At 33.1% G+C, this 21,136-nt stretch overlaps 1 protein-coding gene across 2 annotated transcripts; it reads right to left on the bottom strand.

Moving 5' to 3' along the window:
* Positions 1-278: 278 nt before the first annotated feature.
* Positions 279-19,904, bottom strand: LOC148305831 (dnaJ homolog subfamily C member 11). 2 transcript variants are annotated; one of them, XR_015838107.1, is made up of 14 exons: positions 19,792-19,904; positions 19,280-19,451; positions 16,443-16,524; positions 14,685-14,798; positions 13,740-13,867; positions 13,059-13,250; positions 12,131-12,338; positions 7,440-7,556; positions 6,235-6,426; positions 5,595-5,728; positions 5,367-5,500; positions 4,783-4,912; positions 3,797-3,903; positions 279-407 (listed from the first exon to the last, which is right to left on the bottom strand). XR_015838107.1 is itself a non-coding variant. In XM_088266016.1 (13 exons), the coding sequence occupies exons 1-13, from the start codon at positions 19,858-19,860 to the stop codon at positions 3,881-3,883; spliced, it is 1,695 nt and encodes a 564-aa protein (XP_088122142.1). In that variant the 5' UTR covers positions 19,861-19,904; the 3' UTR covers positions 3,672-3,880. The 2 variants fall into 2 exon arrangements, 1 of the variants encoding a protein (XP_088122142.1); XM_088266016.1 differs by lacking the exon at positions 279-407 and having other exon boundaries at positions 3,672-3,903.
* Positions 19,905-21,136: the final 1,232 nt, after the last annotated feature.

Genomic DNA, 21,136 nt, shown 5'->3' with positions numbered 1-21,136 from the left:
ATGACACATGAAGGATGGTTGGAGTTTTTTAGGTTATGATAAAAATTAATATATTTTCTATTTTAAAGGCATTATAAATTTTGTGGTAAAGTAATATAACATTTTACTTATCATTCATCGTTCACTTTGTGTTATAACACTTCTTCACTAATAGCAGTTGTGAAGTAGAGTTAAGTGGTATAAGTGAACAATGAATGATAAGGCGAGTGTTAAAAATTAATAGCTTCAAGAATACGGCCATAACGCTAGTGTATGCAGTTCTACAAGACGTTCCTTACAGTGTCAACACTTCTTCATCTTCTTTTTCAAACCCTTATCCGCACCCCAGTGGTGCATAGGGCACTGCATCATATAAACGCAGTGTTATCTTGATCGTTAACACATGAATGGAAAGCTTCAGGTACCAACTAGTCCAGGGTAATAATGAATAAATATTATACATAATTTTCACTCAATGTTTACTGAAAAAATTCATGAAATAATTTCTAGGATATGTAAAAGCCAATGGTTTTTATTACAAGCTACTTTTAAGGCAAATATATACGGAATATTTTTCAGTGCATGTTTTTACTTTTTAAACATATTTTATGTACACATATTCCTGCCTTTCAGGTACGGTAGAACGGGGCTACTTGAACTTTGATGTGTTACTTGAGCCCAGTACAAAACAATGATTTAAATTTGTATTTGGACTACAATAATGAACGTATCGTGACAATAAGTGTCATCTGTCAGGGAAACAATTAATCATGTCGATACATTCATTATTGTAGACTAAATACAGATCTAATTTTATTTTGTACTTGGCTCAAGTAACACATCAAAGTTCAAGAAGCCCCGTTCTACGGTACCAAATTGAAAGACATTACTACATATTAAAGGCTTTTAAGAACAAATACTTAATACAAATACAAATAATTAATTACTTTTAATTTAGTGAAATGCAAATAAAAGAATGCAATATATATATTATAACATTAAGTATTTTACATTTTTTAAGTGAAACTTAGGCAGCGATTCGACAATAGTTGAACGAGAATTGAGGGTGAAATTTCAAGGATGCATCACAGTTATTAGGTTTATTTCGTTACACAAAAGAAAAGAAAGATATAACGTGGAGAGAAGGAAAAACAGAATTATACATTACGACGCCATGGGAGTGGAGCAAAAGAGAGCAACGTTAACACAATCATACAAAGAGATAGTGAAGTACATGCGCGCATTGTAGATGTACACGTTACATGCTATATATGAACAGTGAGTTACCACACGTGTTAGTAATATTTATCATTGTGTTTTAACAAATTCATGAATCAATAACAAAATCCGGAACTACAATTGAAAAAAAATATCTCGTTATCTTAAAAGTATTGAATCGCGGACAAATAATAGGTCATATAAAAAGTTTGTGCAGTTTTTTGCCACTGATGATGTTGATGCTCATATATCAGGCAACACTCACCCGATTGCTTTCAATGAACATATGCTTAAAAGGAAACATTTGTTTACATTTAAAAAAAAAATTGATTTCCAATTTATTGCTTTTGTAAAAAGTTATATTGATTTGAAAAAGAATGAAATATCTGAAGTAATATGCTATGTGATGCTTTTTTTACTTTTAAAAGGGAAAAATTGCTGAAAAATTTGTGTAGTGTACGGTAAGAATGCCTTGAGTAAACGAAGGACCCAGGAGTTATTTGCTCGATCCCATTCCTGAAATTTCGATGTCAAAGATGCATCTCCCTCTGGTCGGCTAGTCGATGAAATTTTAAAACTGGTAGAGCAAGACTGACACGCTAGCTATCAGTAAATAGTGGAAACACTAAACATCAACCACATGGCAGTTTGAAAAGAGCAAGCTACAAAAAGAAGGGCAATGTTTGAGTGCCACTGAAATTAACGCAAAGAAATTTTACTGACCGAATTACCATTAGTGAAATGCTGCTGAAACGCAATGAAATCGAACCATTTTTTAAGCAAATCATTAAAGACCATAACAAAGTGGGTGAAATACGAAAATATCAAATGCATGTGATCATGGTCAAATGCTGGTGACTATCCACAAACGACTTCAAAGCCTGGATTATCGGCAAACAATGTTATTTTGAGTGTTTGGTGGGATTGGAAGGTAGTCGTCCATTATGAGTTGTTGTAACCTGGCGAAACCATCAATGCAGTCCTGTACTGTGCACAACTTGACCGTTTGAACAAAGCAATCCAGAAAGAATGACCAGAATTGGCCAACAGAATGGAAGTTGTGTTCCATCATGACAATGCCCGGCCACACACATCTTTGATGACTCTGAACTAATTGATGGTAGTTGGTTGGAGAGTTTTGATGCATCCACCATATAGTTTGGATCTTGAACTGTCTGATTACCATTTGTTTCGGTCTCTGTAAAAATCTCTTGATGGTAAAAAATTGGTCAACCGAAGAGCCGCTGAAAATCACTTGGCCAAGTTTTTCGATGATAAACCACAGAAGTTCTATTCCGATGGAATTATGAAGCTACCCGAAAAATGGCAAAAGGTCACAAATAATAATTAATTTAATTAAATTTGATTTTCAATAAAGATGTTCCAAAAAACCGCAGACTTTTTATACTACCCATTACATGATATTTTAGTTCCAACCATTAATATCAGTGTTACCAACTGAAACATCAATCAATAACAGATTAAATATAGATTAAATAGAATATTTTTATTGCAAACTTTGTAAACTTGTATTTCTTTTGAGATGCTCTCTCTCTCTCTCTCTCTCTCTCTTTCTTACATTAAATTTCTCTTATTCTTTATTTCTTTGAGAAGTTTCACTTTTATCACGTGTATGGTGATGTACTGTCTTTTTTTCTACTTTTTTTTCTATTTCAATTCATACCATTTGCTCATTACCAAGATTGACTGTACATAAATGCATATATTGTATAAAATAATATTAAGTTAAAATGAAATTACCAATACAATAAATATATTTTTTCAAATAAAATATATCAAATATCATCCAACTATATATGTATATCATTACCACTGGAAGCAATTTAAACAACCATATTGTTATAATTTGTTTTCCTAAGCTTATTTAGGTACCTGTAATTATTAGTTTATATTACACAAGACTACATGTTTAAAATATACCCCAAAGAATTAAAAAATATATGTAGAATAGGTACATGCCAAAAAGATAACTATTCAGTATTAAAAAACAGTGTGAGCTTATTATTTTCAAATATATTGATTCCCAATGGGAGATGACACAAAAATTTCATTTTTATTAATTTAAAAATGTTAAAAATAAAATGTTTTTATATAAATATTACCAAAAATCTTTTTCTTTTTACAATGCGTATTTTGAACACAATTTGGTTTCTACACAATTCTCATCGCACTCATAATAATTTTTACAATGCATTAATCACAATATCTAATATCATCAATTCAAAACAATAACTTTATTTTAAAAACAAATAAAAATATAGCATGAAACATAAAAAAAATATTTGAATGTTCACGTTTAAAGAAATCATTAAAACATTTAAAAAAAAAAACACCGTTAGTCTCTGCTTTAAAGCAATATAAAATTATATGGAATTGAATCATGAATATTTAAAGTCAAGAATAGAACTACCATAAATTTGTTGGTATGCTTAATTCCGTTTGATGGAAAAATAATGTTTTTATATATATATATATTTGATTTATATATGTACCCTAAACCTGGTGGAGACTCTAGGGATCAAGCTGATGATCCATGCCAGTATTTAGATTGAATATATGCACAATAATCAATACATACATCGGAAGGTGCTAGTGGCTTGTGATCCTCGATAAAAACATAATTGGGACTGGAATTGGAGTGAAACTTATCGTGTTTTGAGCATCACTTTTCTGAAACACGGTGCTCTGAAATAATAACAAAAGAACAGTACATTAAAAAAAATATTTCACCTTATTTTGAGTGTTAAAGGAAAAAATGCTTATTTCAATATTTTGTAACAAAAATTGCTACATTGTGTTAAAATTTTATACTTAAAAGTAGATTTTCAAATATATTTTTAATTTTATATTTTACTAGCTGTACCCTGCCAAGCATTGCTGTGGCTCACTCTAGTTAAATGAAAAAGAAGAGAAACACACATTTCTAATATGTTTAAATTAACTATGCTTGTGGATAAACAATATTTTAGCAGCTGTCAAGAAGCACAATGTCTACCATAAGCAATGTTTGAACTATGTGTGTTACATTCAGCAGATGGCACTGCCATTGCAGTGAAAAATAAACTGTTTCAAAAAAATGTTTTACCAGTCACAGGTATAAAAAAGCAATGTTGTCTCAAAATTTCAAACTTAATCAGCGAACAACTCGAGAGGATTTAAGATTTTGAAGAAACTAACATTTACATTTTAATTTATACTATCAAACTACTAAAATTTCTTCAAACCCTCATCCGCATCCGACGGTGCATAGGGCACTGCATCATATAAACGCAGTGTTATCTTGATCGTTAACACATGAAGAAAAGGTGATCAGCCCTCTGCTTTAGGTACCAGTCCAGGGTAATATTAAATAAATATATTGATAAAAATCAATTATATTTATTTTACCCCCCCTGGGAATCAAACCCGGGACCTCCAGTATGGTAGCCTTGCGTGCTGACCATTTCACTACGGAGGCGGCCAAAAGTTAAGGAAAAATATAGGGGGGGGTTTCAGTCATCCGGGGAGACTTGGCTCTTAGCACGATGAGCAAGAAGAAAAATTCATAAATCCTTTTCTACTTACTTTGTTTTGGCAATGATAATATTTCAGTATCATCAATTGTACACAGGTATGTCTGATCACGATATGTATATTGAACTGTTAAATGCTTCTTCTCTCCGAGACAGACGTCAAAGAATCCGGGTAATTGTGACTAAAATAAAAATAAGGAAATTATGTACCAAATCTAATCTGTTTTTTCTGAACCCAAAGCGATTCGGTGCTAGAGGATGGCATAAAGTGGTTGTAACCTGCAAAGCCTGGGAAGGCGTAGAGGAAAAACACATTATCTGCATTATCTCCAATTATAGGAGTTATTTTTCATATTATTAGTTTCTGCTCAATAAAAAAGCTTCTTACGTCACCAATAGATGTCTAGTGAAAATTCTAGTGATTCAAGTACAATGTTTCGAAATTGGATCATATGTATAGAACTTCCAAGAATTTGAGTAGTGTGGTTGTCAATCATGGGTAGAATTGGTGAATGTTACAAGTGTATAAAGTGATCACTTAAACCAGCTTATAACGGTCGTAAGCCCCGTAAATGCCCAGACTTCTATTTTCTTCTTCATCTATGATGAGATATCAAAAAATAAAATGCAGTATACCTTTGAGGAACCTTGTAAAGATAATTTTGAGGACTTGACTAAACACTGCAGAGGAATGGTGACATCTATCACCTCAATATGACGCGGGCTGGTATTACCATCATCTTCTTCATCCATTTTGTGGTGTTGTGCATCTGAAATTCATTCATTTACACATTACAACACTGGATTATCTACAAATGGCCGGATTGGCCAGCTCTGTTCAATCTGATATAAGTTTAACACTACCTGTCGGAAGTTTTCCATATTTTGCCTTCAAGATAATCAAGCCCTTTATTTTTTCCTCTTCAGTTTTTATACGGTGGTTCATTTCCTGCATTAATTCTACCGCTTGTATAGCTTCTCTATGCATTTCTTTGATTCTGTAATAAACATGTTATGGATTACAACTAAAATATGACATAACGTATCGCTGGTTAAATGCCAAAGGGCCACAACGCAAAAATAAAATTAAACTCTTTTTTTCAAAAATGGTATCTAAATCGTCAACATTTTCACATTCGAAAAAGACACCCATGAGTCTAGCATTAGAAATGTCTATTTGATGTTGTCCTCTGGCATTTAACCAGCGGTATATTGATATTTTGAAAATGTTTTTATTTTTTTACTTCTTTCATTCCTGTCTGTACCTAGTAGTGCATAAGGCACCACAATGGATTGAGATAATTTCTGATGGAATATATTTAATAGTTGATGGTTGAATACGAATGTTGGAGAGTGAGGGTGAGGATAGTGAGTAGTGAGGTAGAAGTTGAGGGTGAAGGACATTACCGGCTTGTGAGAAAGACGATTAGAAGGTAGGAAAGGCACTCATGGTTAGGGTACTCATGGTGGCATACCATAATATTAACAATGTTTAGTATATTACCTCGCTTTGTTGCTCTCTCTTATCTTTTCTATTTCACGTTGTTCTTTTTCACGATTCATCGGATCGATGATAACAGTCTTTATTATTAGGCACAACACCGAAGGAACAACAGTTGCATAAAATATAGGCGCTAATAAAACATCTTCACAGATATGTATGGGACATATGAAAGTCTGTGATCCGCGCGTTAATCTGAAATTTTAGGGAAAGGTTATTTATTATTGAAGTGAACAATTTATAAATTGACTTATTTAAAATAAAATTATTAATACTACATTAAATAAAATTAACAGTAATAAATTAAATTAAAATTGGGACTGGCTACTCACAATTTTCCATTGCAGGTTTAAAGAGGTATTTAATAAAATATACAAGATGTTGATTACTTATCTATGATAAAATAAATCCCGACTTAGTCGCAGTCTGCGATATGATAATATAGAAGACATCTCTTACCCCCTTTCTTATTCTTCAACATACTGAAGGCACAATCAATGTTGCATACGATGTTTGATAACGATATTAATGCATTGAATTAGTGGTATTTTTCAACGTGTTCCATTGTGTTCAACAGTATGTATTTTAAAATGATGCAGAATGCATCGAAACACGTGTCACAATAGATTTCAAGAAATAGTGGTATTTGCCAAGTAGAACTTGGGATTTTTTAAGTTGAAGCTACCACAGAGTGATTTCAGAAATAAGTAATAAAGTAATAAAATTTATGTATATAGTATGACTAAGTTAATTATTTTAGTTATACAGCCAGCCTCTATGAAACAAACACATATATCGCTCACTCCTTTCAAGAACGTCATAAATCAAAAAACTTGATTTTTCAGGAGAACGTTTTTAAAGTTTAATAATATAATACAATGTATTAAAAATAAATATCAAGCCACTTATTGAACTTTTTATTGTGCAACAATTCTTTTTTGGTAAAACCTGAAGGTTTTTTCTCCATTTGAAAAATATTTAGTATATTAAAAAAAATAATTAAATATCTTTTCTTCAAAATGCAAAAACAACACTTTCTGCCCTGTAGCGGGTAAATATTAAGTTTAAAATATGCCGCTTTTGCTGGGATATAGTACATTTTCAGGGACATTCCGAAAACATGCACAACTGAAAATTGACGATTTTTGATTTATGACGTTTTTGAAAGGAGTGGAGCGATATGTATTGTTTCAATAATAGGAACATACTTAAGCTTTAAAATAATGCCAGTTGGCACTCCCAAAGAAACTGCTCCTGATAAATTGCTATGTTGTGAAATTCTTTTCTCAGCACCATACTCCAATAAATATCCAAAAGTGCCAATTCTGAAAAACAGAAAAAAAAACACTTCTTATACAATTGATATTAATTCTAAATGGCAAACTTATAAATACCGCACATAACAGTATACTTTATATAGTATTGCTGTGATGGAAAAACAGGAGAGAGGACATGTTAAAGCGATTACCTGAAAAGTGTGATATTTCGCAAATGACGGATAAATTAATAGAATGTGAAAAATTATTTAATGTAACTGCAGACTGTTGGTAGATTTCCATATGGAATTGTTAGATAATATATACAAAATTAAACAAGGTTATTAGATTGAATTCTTCTTTTATTTACATATATGATAATATGTGACGCATTTCGTTTTATAAAGACATTATCAAACACTTTATAGAGTGGATTTATTGGATTGAATTCTACTTTTATTTACATAAATATAATATGATAATATGTGACGCATTTCGTCTTATTAAGACATTATCAAACACTTTATAGAGTGTTTGATAATGTCCTAATAAGGCTAATTGCGTCACATATTATCATATATATGTAAATGAAAGTAGAATTCAATCCAATAACTGTGTCTGCACTTCCCACTATACGATGGAGTGGTCAGTCATTGTGCAAACAGTCATTTGGCAGGGTCAACTTTGGTGAGGCTCTACTGTATTAAATTAAAATTCAATCAGTTCGCAGTATGTATAATACACAAAAAATATATATCATTATGCTTATACGTAATTTTTGTGTATTATACATACGTTATCGCAGTATGTATAATACACAAAAAATATATATCATTATGCTTATACGTAAACATACTTGAGATCAAACCAAAGTACTCAATTATACACAAACAGTACACTATTGCGAAATCTGAACAACCGCTGATCTTCAGCACAAGGGGTAAAGGAAGAAAGAGTTTTTTTTATTATTTTTTTTTAAATATCAATCAATGCACAAATTTAGGTAGTAATCCATAAAAAAATTTACGATTTAATTGCTTTATACAGAATCAAAAGAATGCACAAACCAGCTATACAAACCAAATTTGGTTTGAATTGAATAATCTATAATAAGAACCTATGTATTAACTTATTTCATCATACTTATACATAGTTACAAATTCTGATTTATAGTAATATAACTTCATCGCATTTTCCTGTGTCGAAAGCACATTTTACAATCATTATTTAATAAGTATTTTTCATTTCATCAATTGATTCTGAAGTCATCTAATTTCTATCCATTTTAAATTGAAATCTTAATTGGTAAATTGTACCACTATTTCTTAAAATCAGTTGTGGCATGCTTTTCAAATGCTGAATGCATCGAAACGTGTTACAACAGATTTTAAGAAAGAGCAATATTTACCAAGTAAAATTAGTATATTATTTAGTTATTAGATTGTCATGAGCCATGCAAACATAGATGAATGGCCGATGGCCATCTATTTCGCATCTACCCACCTCCATTATCCAATTATTAATGGCTCTTTTAAAAATAGTTATATTATTCAATGATTTTATGGATAATAAAAGTAGGTTTTAACTCTTTCGTGGGCGGTGGGAAGATGTATTCCCACCTAAGGAAATGGCACAAAAAAGTCATTGGGAAGCGGTGTTCTTGGATTATACTACATAATGTCAACTGCTGACGTATTCTGGAATCTTTTCCAATCAAATATTTGACAACTAACGGTCAGTTTTCGACAGTACATCGTTCGGAGTGGACATAGTCGAGATTTTTTGTGTCAGAATTCTGAGTTTTTTTCCAAAAAATTGTTTTATTCAGCGTTAAGTGCTTTCTAAGCTATAAACTCTTATATTTCTATCACGGTATGTATTCATGTTTACATTGATTAATAAATATCGGAAAACACGCACGTCGTTCATTTATAATCATGTGTCAAAGTAGTGGGAAATTTATATCCCACGGAACTAAATGTGACCAAAATTATTAGTGTATATTTTTAAGTTACGTTACTGTTTACTTTCATTATTATATTAACACCTAAAGCGCGATGCCCTCAAACAAAACGCGCCCAGCGGTGGTGGGTCTGATCTGACCCAGTACAGAAATCGCCTTTTAGGCGTTTTTTGTCGGGTTTTTATATTTTATATATTAATCAAAATAGGCTACATAGCAATAGGATAATGTGTCATAAGTTTTGTATGAGAATTTTCAAGTTTTTGATAGTTTTGAATTTAAATTATCCAAGCGCTTCATTTTACATGCGAACTCGACCGAGCGCAGCTGCTAACTACCACCGCGTAGCATGTCGCATCCGCGTGAGGCATGATCGGCATGAAGCAGTGGTTGTAAACATGTTTATTTTTAATGAATTCAAATAATTTGTGTTTTTAATTTTTTAACTATATTTTAAGTCAACATCATAAAAGATAGAATTTTTAACTTTTATTTGTTATCTTCAAATATAAAACGTGGCGGTTAGCTCCAAAAACCACAAAATGATTCTGGGATTTTGACTTGAGTTCATAATTCAAGATAAATTTTTGTCCATAATGCAATTAAAATTTATTTTAAATACAGAGAAAATGGTAAATTTTTCATTGAAAAATATAAACAGAATTGCCCAAAATGGTGTAAATATTCATTTAATGTTCGCCATTTCTTACATAGATTTGCGGGTCTTAGAAATTATGAATATAATTTTGTACGGTACTAAATAAAACTAATTTTTGGGTATAAATTATTTTTATATACAAGTTCGTTAGACATAATAGGTAACAAATTTAATTTTAATATAGACAAGTAAATTATTATCAAAAAATCAGAAGACAATCGCTACTTTTCTTGTTAAAATCGATGTCTTCATCACTTACTGACATTTCTTACAAAACCAAGTTTTCTGTTTCACTTTAAAATTCTGTATCTAAGGTTTTTGAATTCTAAATCACTGTCATCTACACTACTTTCTCACTTTTCTTTCAATTTTAGAACTGTCCAAAAGTCGTCCAATCTCGTTATGAGATATTTATTTTTTTTCCTGCCATTCATTGTGGTAAAGTGTCGTAAAGATTTTTTTTTTAAAAACTAGAAATTGTTCAAACATAAAACAGTTTATTGTGAAGTTTTGAAGTTAGTAACTTTGTGTATGTCGGTGTTGTATATATACATAAATCTATTATATACTATATATTACCACTATTTGTGGTATTTTCTAAGTAAAACTTAAATTAAAAATGGTTAGATTTTACCAAAAAGTAACTGCCGAATCAATTTATGAAAATATTAACAACTTATGTAATAATTACACTTTTTTAAACGTGATCCTTAGTATTTTTCATACAAGTAAACAAATAAATCAGTTTAAAACGAATGTAAAAAAAACAATATACAGAATCAATCGCCAAAGATTGACAATGTTTGCTTTTGTTTTGGGGAGTTCGAGGGCACGGCAGACGGCACACTAACACATTGATAGCGAACAACTGACCTTACTCAATATGATTTTTGATCTTTTATTTGTTCTTTTTTTTTTAAATAACTCATTCGAATCTCGTCCGATAATTTTTGTTTATATCTCAATTTGTAGGTAATTGTTTGAAGAACGATTACACTGAAGGAAAACGACGTAAAAAAATTACCTATTAAGTAATTAATAATTTTCCGCGATGGTGGGTCTGATCAGACCCACCATCGCAGAGGAGGTGTTAAGATGGCTAAAAATGGAATGCGCTCGAAGATATGGAAGAAATATTGGAATATTTCCTTCCGACGAAGAATATTCAGATTATAAGGAATAAATTTGCCCACCAGAGGATTAAACCTTTAAGGCAAAATACTAAAAATTGCTGTGACCAAATACCGGAATACGTTTGATTTTGTTTGATGTGTTTTCGCGTTTAACTTGTTCCCATTATCATTATGCACTGATTGCTTATTTTAGTCTAAGATAATTAAACAAATTTTGTTTTAATATTCCAAAGTTGCAATAAAAAAAACAAGATTCTACGGAAAAAAAAATTATGAGAGTATAAAAGAGGATTATGTAAAATATTAGTTACATAATAAAACATTCCTACATAGAAATAATTTTTATTAATTATACCATTAGTAATTTTTAAACTATTTGGCATTAAGGTTTTACAAGATAAAGCAATACATATCTGCTTATATTTAATATTGGTAATAAGCATAGCCATATTAATTGCTGTGCTGGTTACCAATACTCTCATAACATGATAATACTGTGAAAAGTGACCGAGTAAATCCATTAAATTTTGAAATTAAATCATTTCATTGGTTGAAAATTTTGAATTTTGTTGACTTCTTTTTCAGATTCTGTTATATTGCTAAAACGCTAGTTTAAGGTCTTAAACTTTTTTCAGAGCCTAAAACCACAATTCTGAAATAATGAAATATTTAGTATTCGCAGATATTCACCAAATCCTGTGCATAAAATTTCTAGGTAAGATAAACACAAATAAACATCGCTAGTAGAAACACTGTATAAAGCAAATATCGAGAACTTACCAGCGGACAGCAAAAAAGGAACAAAAACTGGTCCATGTGCTTGGCAACAACCATCACATGAAAAGCCAAAGTCAAAATTATTCATAATCATATTGTACGGATGACTTACTTGACGCAGGCGCGCAGCTTTAGTTGGCCTTGTAACATTTTCCTAGTGTAACAAGCAGACACAAAGGAATGTGGAACACCAAACTGGACGGAAATGTTTCCATGGTAATTTTCAGTATCCCTTACAAATGTTGTTGTCATGGAAGAATTTGCTCCTCCTCTGTACGTTAGATAGCCCACTGAGCTCCCGTCCAACTGCATCGCCATGGCTATGTAAAAAAAGTGCAATGCGTTACCACACGCTGAAAATATTATTATTTTACACAACAAATGGTGACAATTAGTGAACGAATAATGAGATTTAAAAAAACACCATATTTAATTCATTGGTCAGTAACATATTAAAAAGGTTCAAGTGTGCATATTATGTTTTCAGATAAAGGTAATGAATAATTTTCAAGGGATGAAATTTGGGTTTTTTATTGTAATCTACAATTATGAACCCCTAGTGCAAGTATTATTAGTAAGAAATATCACCATTATACGAAATACATAAAATTATGTATTATTATTTTGATTATAAAAAAAATTTACACTTTTTACCAATAATTTTTTTTAATTGAGCAACATTTTTCAAATTTAATTAACCAACTTAATTTATTAATATAAATTGCATCTATTGTGGTTTCGGATTTTGTTGTTTATTCATTGTTCATTGAAATAATTTAACCGCTTAACAGTCAAATTTTGGCAAGAAATTGTCACCGACAAGTCGAAACAATACTGCCCGAACACCTCATGGGTTAATTAATAATAACAAATACATATATATATATTTGGCTCAGCAAATAAATACCGAGAAGTCGGTGTATGATTTTCCCGAGCGGCACTCGTGCCATCATTACAAAGCAAACTCCTTGTAACTGGGAACCCGTTAATTAAATTTATGCTGGACTGCAATATTTTATACAATAACAGTGCCCACTTACTTGAAACAAAACTCGGTCTTATTCCTTGAGTTGAAAATTGCATGACTCCGGCTCCACTGAAGAAAATGGACTTGGTAATGGTGCGGAAAGCTTTAAGGCTGAGAATAGGTCCGTTGCCAACCCCTATCTCTAATTCACCCCACCCCTTCTCCGACATGACACGACGGGTGGCAACATTCATGCAACCAGAGCCTAAAAAAAAAACTCTGTATTAAATTGTGACACAGTGATTACCAAAAGGACAAGGTGGTGTTTTTTTATTCATTTCGCTGTGTAGGTAAGGTATCTTTAATTTTGAACATGGAACCAAATCACATGTACGCAGAATATTCATATATGTTATTTAGTTTAGTATCATGGATAAATAAGGCGCATTACTAGAATCTTTAACAGCTGATTATGAACTTTGTGATCGTTGTTTCATTTTCCTAATTAAAGTATGTAGCTGCAAAAGTAATAATAAAGCGCAAAATGGTACATCTACATTTACTAGGCAACAATTTCTATCGAAGTATCTACGTTTCTGTGATAAAAATGTGACAGGATTTTTTTAACATCACCTGACTAAAAAAAATTCAGGACTGATAGTCCCATAGTATGTATTAGTTTTTAAGCGGGAATAAGAAATGGATCAGTGCAGGAGAAATCAATAGTGCAATCAGAGAATGGGTAGGGCATTACCTGTGCCATTTTGTGCTAGTATGTTACACGAGAGTGTAACCGTATCCTTTGGTGTTATAGGCGCCTCGACAGAATGGGAAACATTGATGCTCGACACTTCGATGCTCGGAAATCCACCATCTTCATCACTGACAAAATATACAAGTCACTTTACAATCAAATATTTCTTTCATTATTCCAGAAAAAGGGACTATAGGTGGTGCATGCCATTTCTACTATTTAACCAAGTTAACACTCTAAGGGCGGAAAAGGTATTTTTAACAGTTCGGTGGATTGATGCTAAAGGGAAGTGTATTTTTACCTTCTGCGCCGGCAATGTTTTCATATGAATATTATGCACCAATCTCTTTGTTAAGGTCCAAAATATATGTACATATACAATTATCAAATCCCGTTACCAGCGGTTCGCAGGCATAAAAAAACACTCGTCCGAAATGTGATAATAAACACAACAAAACACAGAAAAGAGTAATTAAAATAACATAATTTGACACAATTCCTGTTTTTTGTTGTTGTATTTCCACATAAATGGCAAATCAAGCTAATTATTAATACAAAAATCACAACTTCGGCTGTGATAAACATTATAAGTATTTAATATATTATCTTAGAATACTGTAATATTTAACTATTCTAAAAATATAAACATAATATGTGTATGTTTTATTTTTATCTTTAATTAATGAGTTATTGCATATTCTAGCTACGGCTTTTGCAACGCTTCTTAACATGGTCTTACTTATGTGTGATACGGCACCCACCTTAGTGGAAAAGCATTTACAAAAACCTTAACAAATGATTATCATGCTGGAGTCTTTAGCTGTCTAATTGGACAAGTATTCAAATAACGCCGGTCAAAACATAATTGTTCTAATAAGACCAAAGTGATAATTGAGAAGAAAATTAATAATAATAAAATTGGAAGATACTAATAAAAATACTTACTCATATTCATCATCATACGTACTAAATAATTCAGTGGCATTAATCGCAACTGTGGTTGTTCCTTTCGGGTTAGTACTACGTTGTAAATTACGCTCTTCTCTTTCACGCGCTAATCTGAAAGAAAAAATACAGCAGATATTTGACTAATCGAAAATTGGATAAGATAACTACTAGCGTAAGATAAGTATATAACAATATGTAATCCCCATCAAGTAGTATTTAAGGGAAATGGTACTAATGGTAATTATCACACCGCTTATCCATAGGGGAAGGCAAAGAGAATAGAACGCCACACCAATCTGTCTTTGCAAACAATCTTCACCCCTTCCACATTCATACATCTCATACATGCTCCTGACCTGACCACATTTAAGTATTTGAAATTTTTAACATGCTTTCCTCGGTCTTCCTCTGCTTCTATTACCAATTACATTCGTTTTATAAATGTTTTACTGTCCTTTATTCACTCATTCGATGCACATGCTCAAATCATCTCAACGCACCGTTCTTAATTTTATAGATAATGATTATCTCATCCTTGCATTCTTTCCTTATATCACCATTCAAAAATCTATCATACAATGTTTTGCCAAACATTCGTCTGAGGGAACATATTTTGACTCCATTCAGCCTACCTTCATCATTAATTTGCCAACTCCATGCTTCACTTCCACACACCAGGACTCCATTTCTGCCAGTTTAGCTTTCACTGATAGGATTTTATTTGGTAAAACTGAATTCAGTGCACCATTTAGTGTTCCAATATCCTTTGAACTTACATATTGCACATTTATTATGTGTAATGTAATAGTATATGTAATACATCAGGTAAGCCACTTAGTAAAAGAATTACAAGGGAAGAAAAAAACTAGACAATATCTAGATATTGCTGTTTTATTAAGCATTTTTTTTACACTAACCCTTATCACTCTAGTGCCGCTATAGAGGGGACATGCATGGTTCGCCATACTACTTGAGTGCCGCCACTATGGCACCAACAACTTTTTTACATTAACCCTTATCACTCGAGTGCCGCTATAGAGGGGACATGCATGGTTCGCCATACTACTTGAGTGCCGCCACTATGGCACCAACAACTTTTTTTTTAAATACATTGATTTATTACTTCTCAATATAATTAAATAAGAATCAGAATTAGTAAATAAGTCTCGGAATTTGATTGAGTTGGCGGAATGCACATACCAAAAAACTACTTTCAAGAGCAAAAGGTTAATAATACCAAATATAACAGTGGAACCTCTCATAACAAGCATAATTCGGGCGATTATTAGGCGAAACACTACTTAAGCGAAACATTTTTTGTGTTTACTGGCGCGGAAATTCCAGTTTTCAAGTGAATGACGTGAAAAAGGGACTTGTCCTGTCTCTGTAACTCGCTATGCGAAATGTTGCTAGTTAAGGGAGCAACATTTTCACTATTTTTGCTAGTTACGCAAATAAATCGTTATGAGAGGTTCAACTTTACACAAATTGAGATATTATATAAGTGGTTTATGAGGTATATACTTAACACACTATCTGCGGGAAGCGTAATTTTACCTTTTCACTCGTAAATTGCGTGTAAGTTATTTTTACGCATGACAAGTGCGGCATCTTGTGATCTCATATTGATGTATACAGTATGGTTAAATGTTATCACTTCTTTTCAGAGATGTTAACCTCTATTTTGAGCGCGAATCCGCCCGCAGATAGTGTGTTAACATAAGCGATATTTAATTGAAATGCAATGTAACGAACCGCTCATATTCCTCTCGAATCTCCATTGGCGTTTTAGTTCTCTGAACAATTTCCCATCCCTCCGTCTCCAAGCCCTTGGTTCCTGAATAGTAATAACATTGAGATCAGTAGGAAACATTGACAGATGCATATACTAAAGATTTTTGTCATTTATTCCGCACCGATTAAGGTAAATTTAGATTTTAAATTAACCCTTGGCACTCAAGTGCCAATGGTGCAAAAAAAGTATTATTTCTCAATATTTTAAATATCGTGGGTGTACTGGCAAAACTAGAAAATATGCAATTTTGACTTAATGATGCATATTATAAAGTTTTCAATGTTCTACAAACTGGAAAAATACACTAAGTAGTTTGAAATGTCATATTAATGTGGTTTTGAAATTAAATTCAACTTTGAGTTTAATGGTAGGTATTTCATTCAGGCAAAAAGTCAAAATGCGATCTCTCAGAAGAATGTGCGACAAAACGATGTATGATAGATGTGCGAATAGTGAAATAAGGAAGGAATGCAAAGCTGAGATAAGCATTATCGATAAAATTAAGAACGGTGTGTTGAGATGGTTTGGACATGTGGAACGAATGAGTGAGGAAAGAACGGTAAAACGGATTTATGAGGCGAATGTTAGTGGGAAAAGAAGCAGAGGAAGACCGAGAAAAACATGGTATGCCAAATACTTGAAAGTGGTCAGGGTAGGAGTCGTAACAATCGGCGGGTATGTATGAGGAGATGCATGAACGTGGAAGAGGCGAAGAATGTTTGCGAGGACAGAGTGGTGTGGCGCTCTATTCTCTCTGCCTATCCCTGCGGTGAAGCGGCGTGATGGTTAGTTAGTTAGTCAAAAAGTTTTAGATAACGGGGATTATTTAAATAGGAATTTTAGAGTTAACGTTTTTTGCCAGTATACCCACAATATTTTTTTTTTAAATTTATATAATTTAACCAGAATCATTTGAGTACCATAAAATAGTAATAAGTTGCAGAATTCGATTAGCGATGTGCGTATACCACAAAAACTTTAGAGTGCAAAGGGTTCAATTAGATTGCAGAAGTAATGACTTTAACAAAATGAATTATAATTTTATTTTAGGTTTCAAAGATTTAATGTTTTTGATCGGTTAATTTTAAATATCGTTAACGTGAAAATAAATCCGTCCGGGTATATTGTGAACTTGTCCCAGTGCACTTAGGGTGGATTGGGGTTAATGAATATAGTAATTATTTTATTAAAATTAAACACTTGAATAATCCATTTAATCGAGTTTTATTTTTATTTACGACTAGTTTCGAAAACGACAATTGTTTTTATCTTCTGGTACAAATTAAAACTTAATTTGTACCAGAAGATGAAAACAATTGTCGTTTTCGAAACTAGTCGTAAATAAAAATAAAACTCGATTAAGTGGATTATTCAAGTGTTTAATTTTAATAAAATAATCATGTCATTCCACAAAGTTAATGCCGAATCAATAAATAATATAATATAGTATTTGTTTGAAAATATTTCTATGCTGTGTATGTTGATTAATGTTGTGTAATCCTTAAAGTATCTTCCTCTACCCAGAAGAGTAAAAACATATTTATAATCAATAAGTTCCGCTTGATGCTTCGATCATAAAGTTTTTACAATTTCTTGCAGACTTACCTAGATAAAGTATATGGAGGAACCTTTATGGTTGAATCTTAGATAATGTATTGCTTCTATTAGTATTATTTAACTATAACCGGAGATCTCTAGTGTTTAGACATACTATTAAATAATACAAAAGTAACTACATTTAGAATTGTTTTTAACACATTGTAGTCGGGCGCTTCGAACAATAGACTCTAGCCTATAGCGGGTGTTTTTCGCAATTAGCGCAAAAATATATCGCTTTCTTAAAATTGACACAATTTCTAAACCAAATAATATTTTCGATTGAAATTTTCAAAGAAATCATTTATGACATTTGATCATCAAAAATAAATTAAAATCATAATTTTTTATTAAGTATTCCATATTCCACAATTTTAGAAGCATTGTAAACTATAAAAAATAGTCTTCCCCTCCGAGGTATCATTCCCTATACAATACTAATATATTCAAATAATAACATACCAAACAGTAAACAAAACAGTGCAAGCGGTATGAAAAATAGTCCGATACGTGAAATGGCTCAAACTAAACTTGAGATTGAGATCGCATAAAAACTCTAGTTTCTGGGGATGCCTTTACAAGCGACACACTAGCCAATCTGGACAAGTCATCTCAAATAACGTCAACAGACTATCGCCTAGCACCCAGGTAGCAGATTACCCTTCAACGTGTTTTATTTCACGCTGATAACAAACCCGTATATTGCCGTTTCCCGACGATAACCGACAGTCGATAAAAACGGCATTTGCCGTGTCCCGCAGTTGACCGACAGTCCGCGAAAAACGGCAAATGCCGTGTCCCGACGACAACGTGTTAATTTGAGAAATTTTAGAAGATTGGTATTGGGTCTTAAAATTTAGTTTACACGGTAAAATGCTATTTTTACAAGTGTTGTCCGCCTCCGTAGTGTAATGGTCAGCACGCTCGGCTACCGTTCTGGAGGACCCGGGTTCGATTCCCAGGGGGGGTAAGAATAAATATAAGTGATTTTTTCACTGTAATATTTATTCAATATTACCCTGGACTGGTACTTGAAGCGGAGGGCTGATCACCTTTCCTTCATGTGTAAACGATCAAGATAACACTGCGTTTATATGACGCAGTGCCCTATGCACCATTGGGGTGCGGATAAGGGTTTTATTATTATTATTATTCTTTAGGTAGAAACAAGATCTATGGAAAAATCAACTGCCGTTTTTACCAAGAGAATCATATATAGCTCTTTTATGTGCATCCGTCAGGACTTCATAAGCTTTCTTAGTCTTGTTGAAGATAATCTCGGCCCACTTTTTTCGAGTTGGATCCATGTGTTTATCCGGATGGTAAATGAGCGAAAGTCGTCGATAGGCGTTGATAATTTCATCATTTGTCGCCTGAAAAAAAAATCCAACATTTTAATACAACTTTGTATTACCCAAAGTATACATTGACATAAGAGGTTAAGTGCTATTTATTGAAGGAACGCTTGTGCAATGTGACATAAAAGTTGTGAAATTATTCGCATCGTGATATGAAATGAAACAAAAAATACGCGAAGGTTGTGTTAATTAAATACATTTTTTAAATGTAAATTATTTTCATCATTAAATAATTCGTCATAAACACACCGATGATATGCGTGTGAGGTTAAATATATATTTTTAACTGTTGAAATACAGAGGAAAATAAGGATTTGCATGCTTTTATTTTATTATTTCCTTGGAAAATACTTACGGTTTTAGATACATTGAGAAAAGTGTAATAATCCTCTTCTATTAATAATTTATCTAATTCATCACCCATCTTGAGTCAATTTCTTAAAATTCTTTAAAAAAACAACGACAGATGAATACAGGATACCAACTGAACAGATGTTTTTCAGTGAGGAAGCATGCGTAGTACGAAAAATCGAATCGTATGCTTCCTCTCTTGCGCTCATAGCACACGTCAGAATTCGAATTCGTTTTACGGTTGTTTTTCAAAATTGAACGAATCATATTCCGAATTCCGGGCTCCAATAAATAAACTTTAATTAATTTAGAATACGGAATAGGAATTTTAATCTCCACATCAACGTAACGTCGCTCGCGGAGAGCGCTCCGACTATGGATGGAGCGCTCGGCTCGCTGTACTGATTATTCGAATGCTCGCAGGTGGAGACTGACCGGAGCATTTCGTCGTAACGTAACACGTTACGATGCGAGCATTCAGGCAGTCAGTACACCGAATCGAGCACTCCATTCATAGTTTCGGATGCTCGATGATGCTCGCCGCGAGCGATGTTACGACGAAATGGCTCCGGTCAGTCCCTACCATTAGAGTCAGCTCATCGCATTCTAACGTCAAACGTCATTGTTATTAAAAAAGAAACGTGCGTGTAAACAATTTATTTGAACAATACAATAAATACTATACAAATAGAAGTACGATACAGAATATTGCAGGGTTGAAATAAATTCAGGAGTACTTGAAATTTCAACAACTTCGGCGCCTCCTTTTTCTGATAGTGAGTTGGACTTGCAGCACCGGCTCCTCTTGAAGCGGCCGGTCTTTAAACTCTGCAGCGTCTCGCCTGGAACGTTTTTCTCCGGCTCGGGCGATTGCTGCCGCGCAACCGGCCGCAGCGCCTGCATCTCCTGGAGCAGGACCTCCTTCTGGGCCGCCTCCTTCTGGGCCGCCTCCTCCTGTGCCTGGAGCACGGGTGACGCCTCTTCCGCCGTCGCGAACAGGACCATTTGCGCCGCCTACCGCAGGGGTGCTCTGAAGAGGTTGAAGGAAATATCATACCCGCCAGTCGATGCCAGATAGATTTTTTTCATGTTTACTTCACTGAAGTGAAGTAAACATGAAAAAATCTATGTGGCGTAGACTGGCGGGTATGATATTTCCTTCAACCTCTTCAGAGCACCCCTGCGGTAGGCGGCGCAAGTGGTCCTGTTCGCGACGGCGGAAGAGGCGTCACCCGTGCTCCAGTGCTCACTTTATTTCACTTCTCAATTTTAAACGGAAAATTTTTACAACACATCCATGCCGAAAAATGCGGATTATAATTTAAAATCGGCTCATACGATTCTATTTG

Source organism: Brachycentrus maculatus, unplaced genomic scaffold, assembly GCF_059751285.1.
Source record: "Brachycentrus maculatus isolate JH-2025_06_01 unplaced genomic scaffold, ASM5975128v1 h1tg000261l, whole genome shotgun sequence".
Classification (NCBI taxonomy): Eukaryota; Metazoa; Arthropoda; class Insecta; order Trichoptera; family Brachycentridae; genus Brachycentrus; species Brachycentrus maculatus.
Note: the sequence above shows the minus strand (reverse complement) of the source record. Positions and strands in the feature narration are given on the sequence as shown.

Bases quoted from the DNA above. Each gene is read 5' to 3' on its own strand.
- LOC148305831 (XM_088266016.1), bottom strand. From the start codon at position 19,860: ATGGGTGATGAATTAGATAAATTATTAATAGAAGAGGATTATTACACT. The intron at 5,729-6,234 runs GTAATATACTAA...TGTTTATTACAG, and splicing joins AGAGAGAGCAACAAAGCGAG to AATCAAAGAAATGCATAGAG. The intron at 5,501-5,594 runs GTAGTGTTAAAC...AATGAATTTCAG, and splicing joins ATATGGAAAACTTCCGACAG to ATGCACAACACCACAAAATG.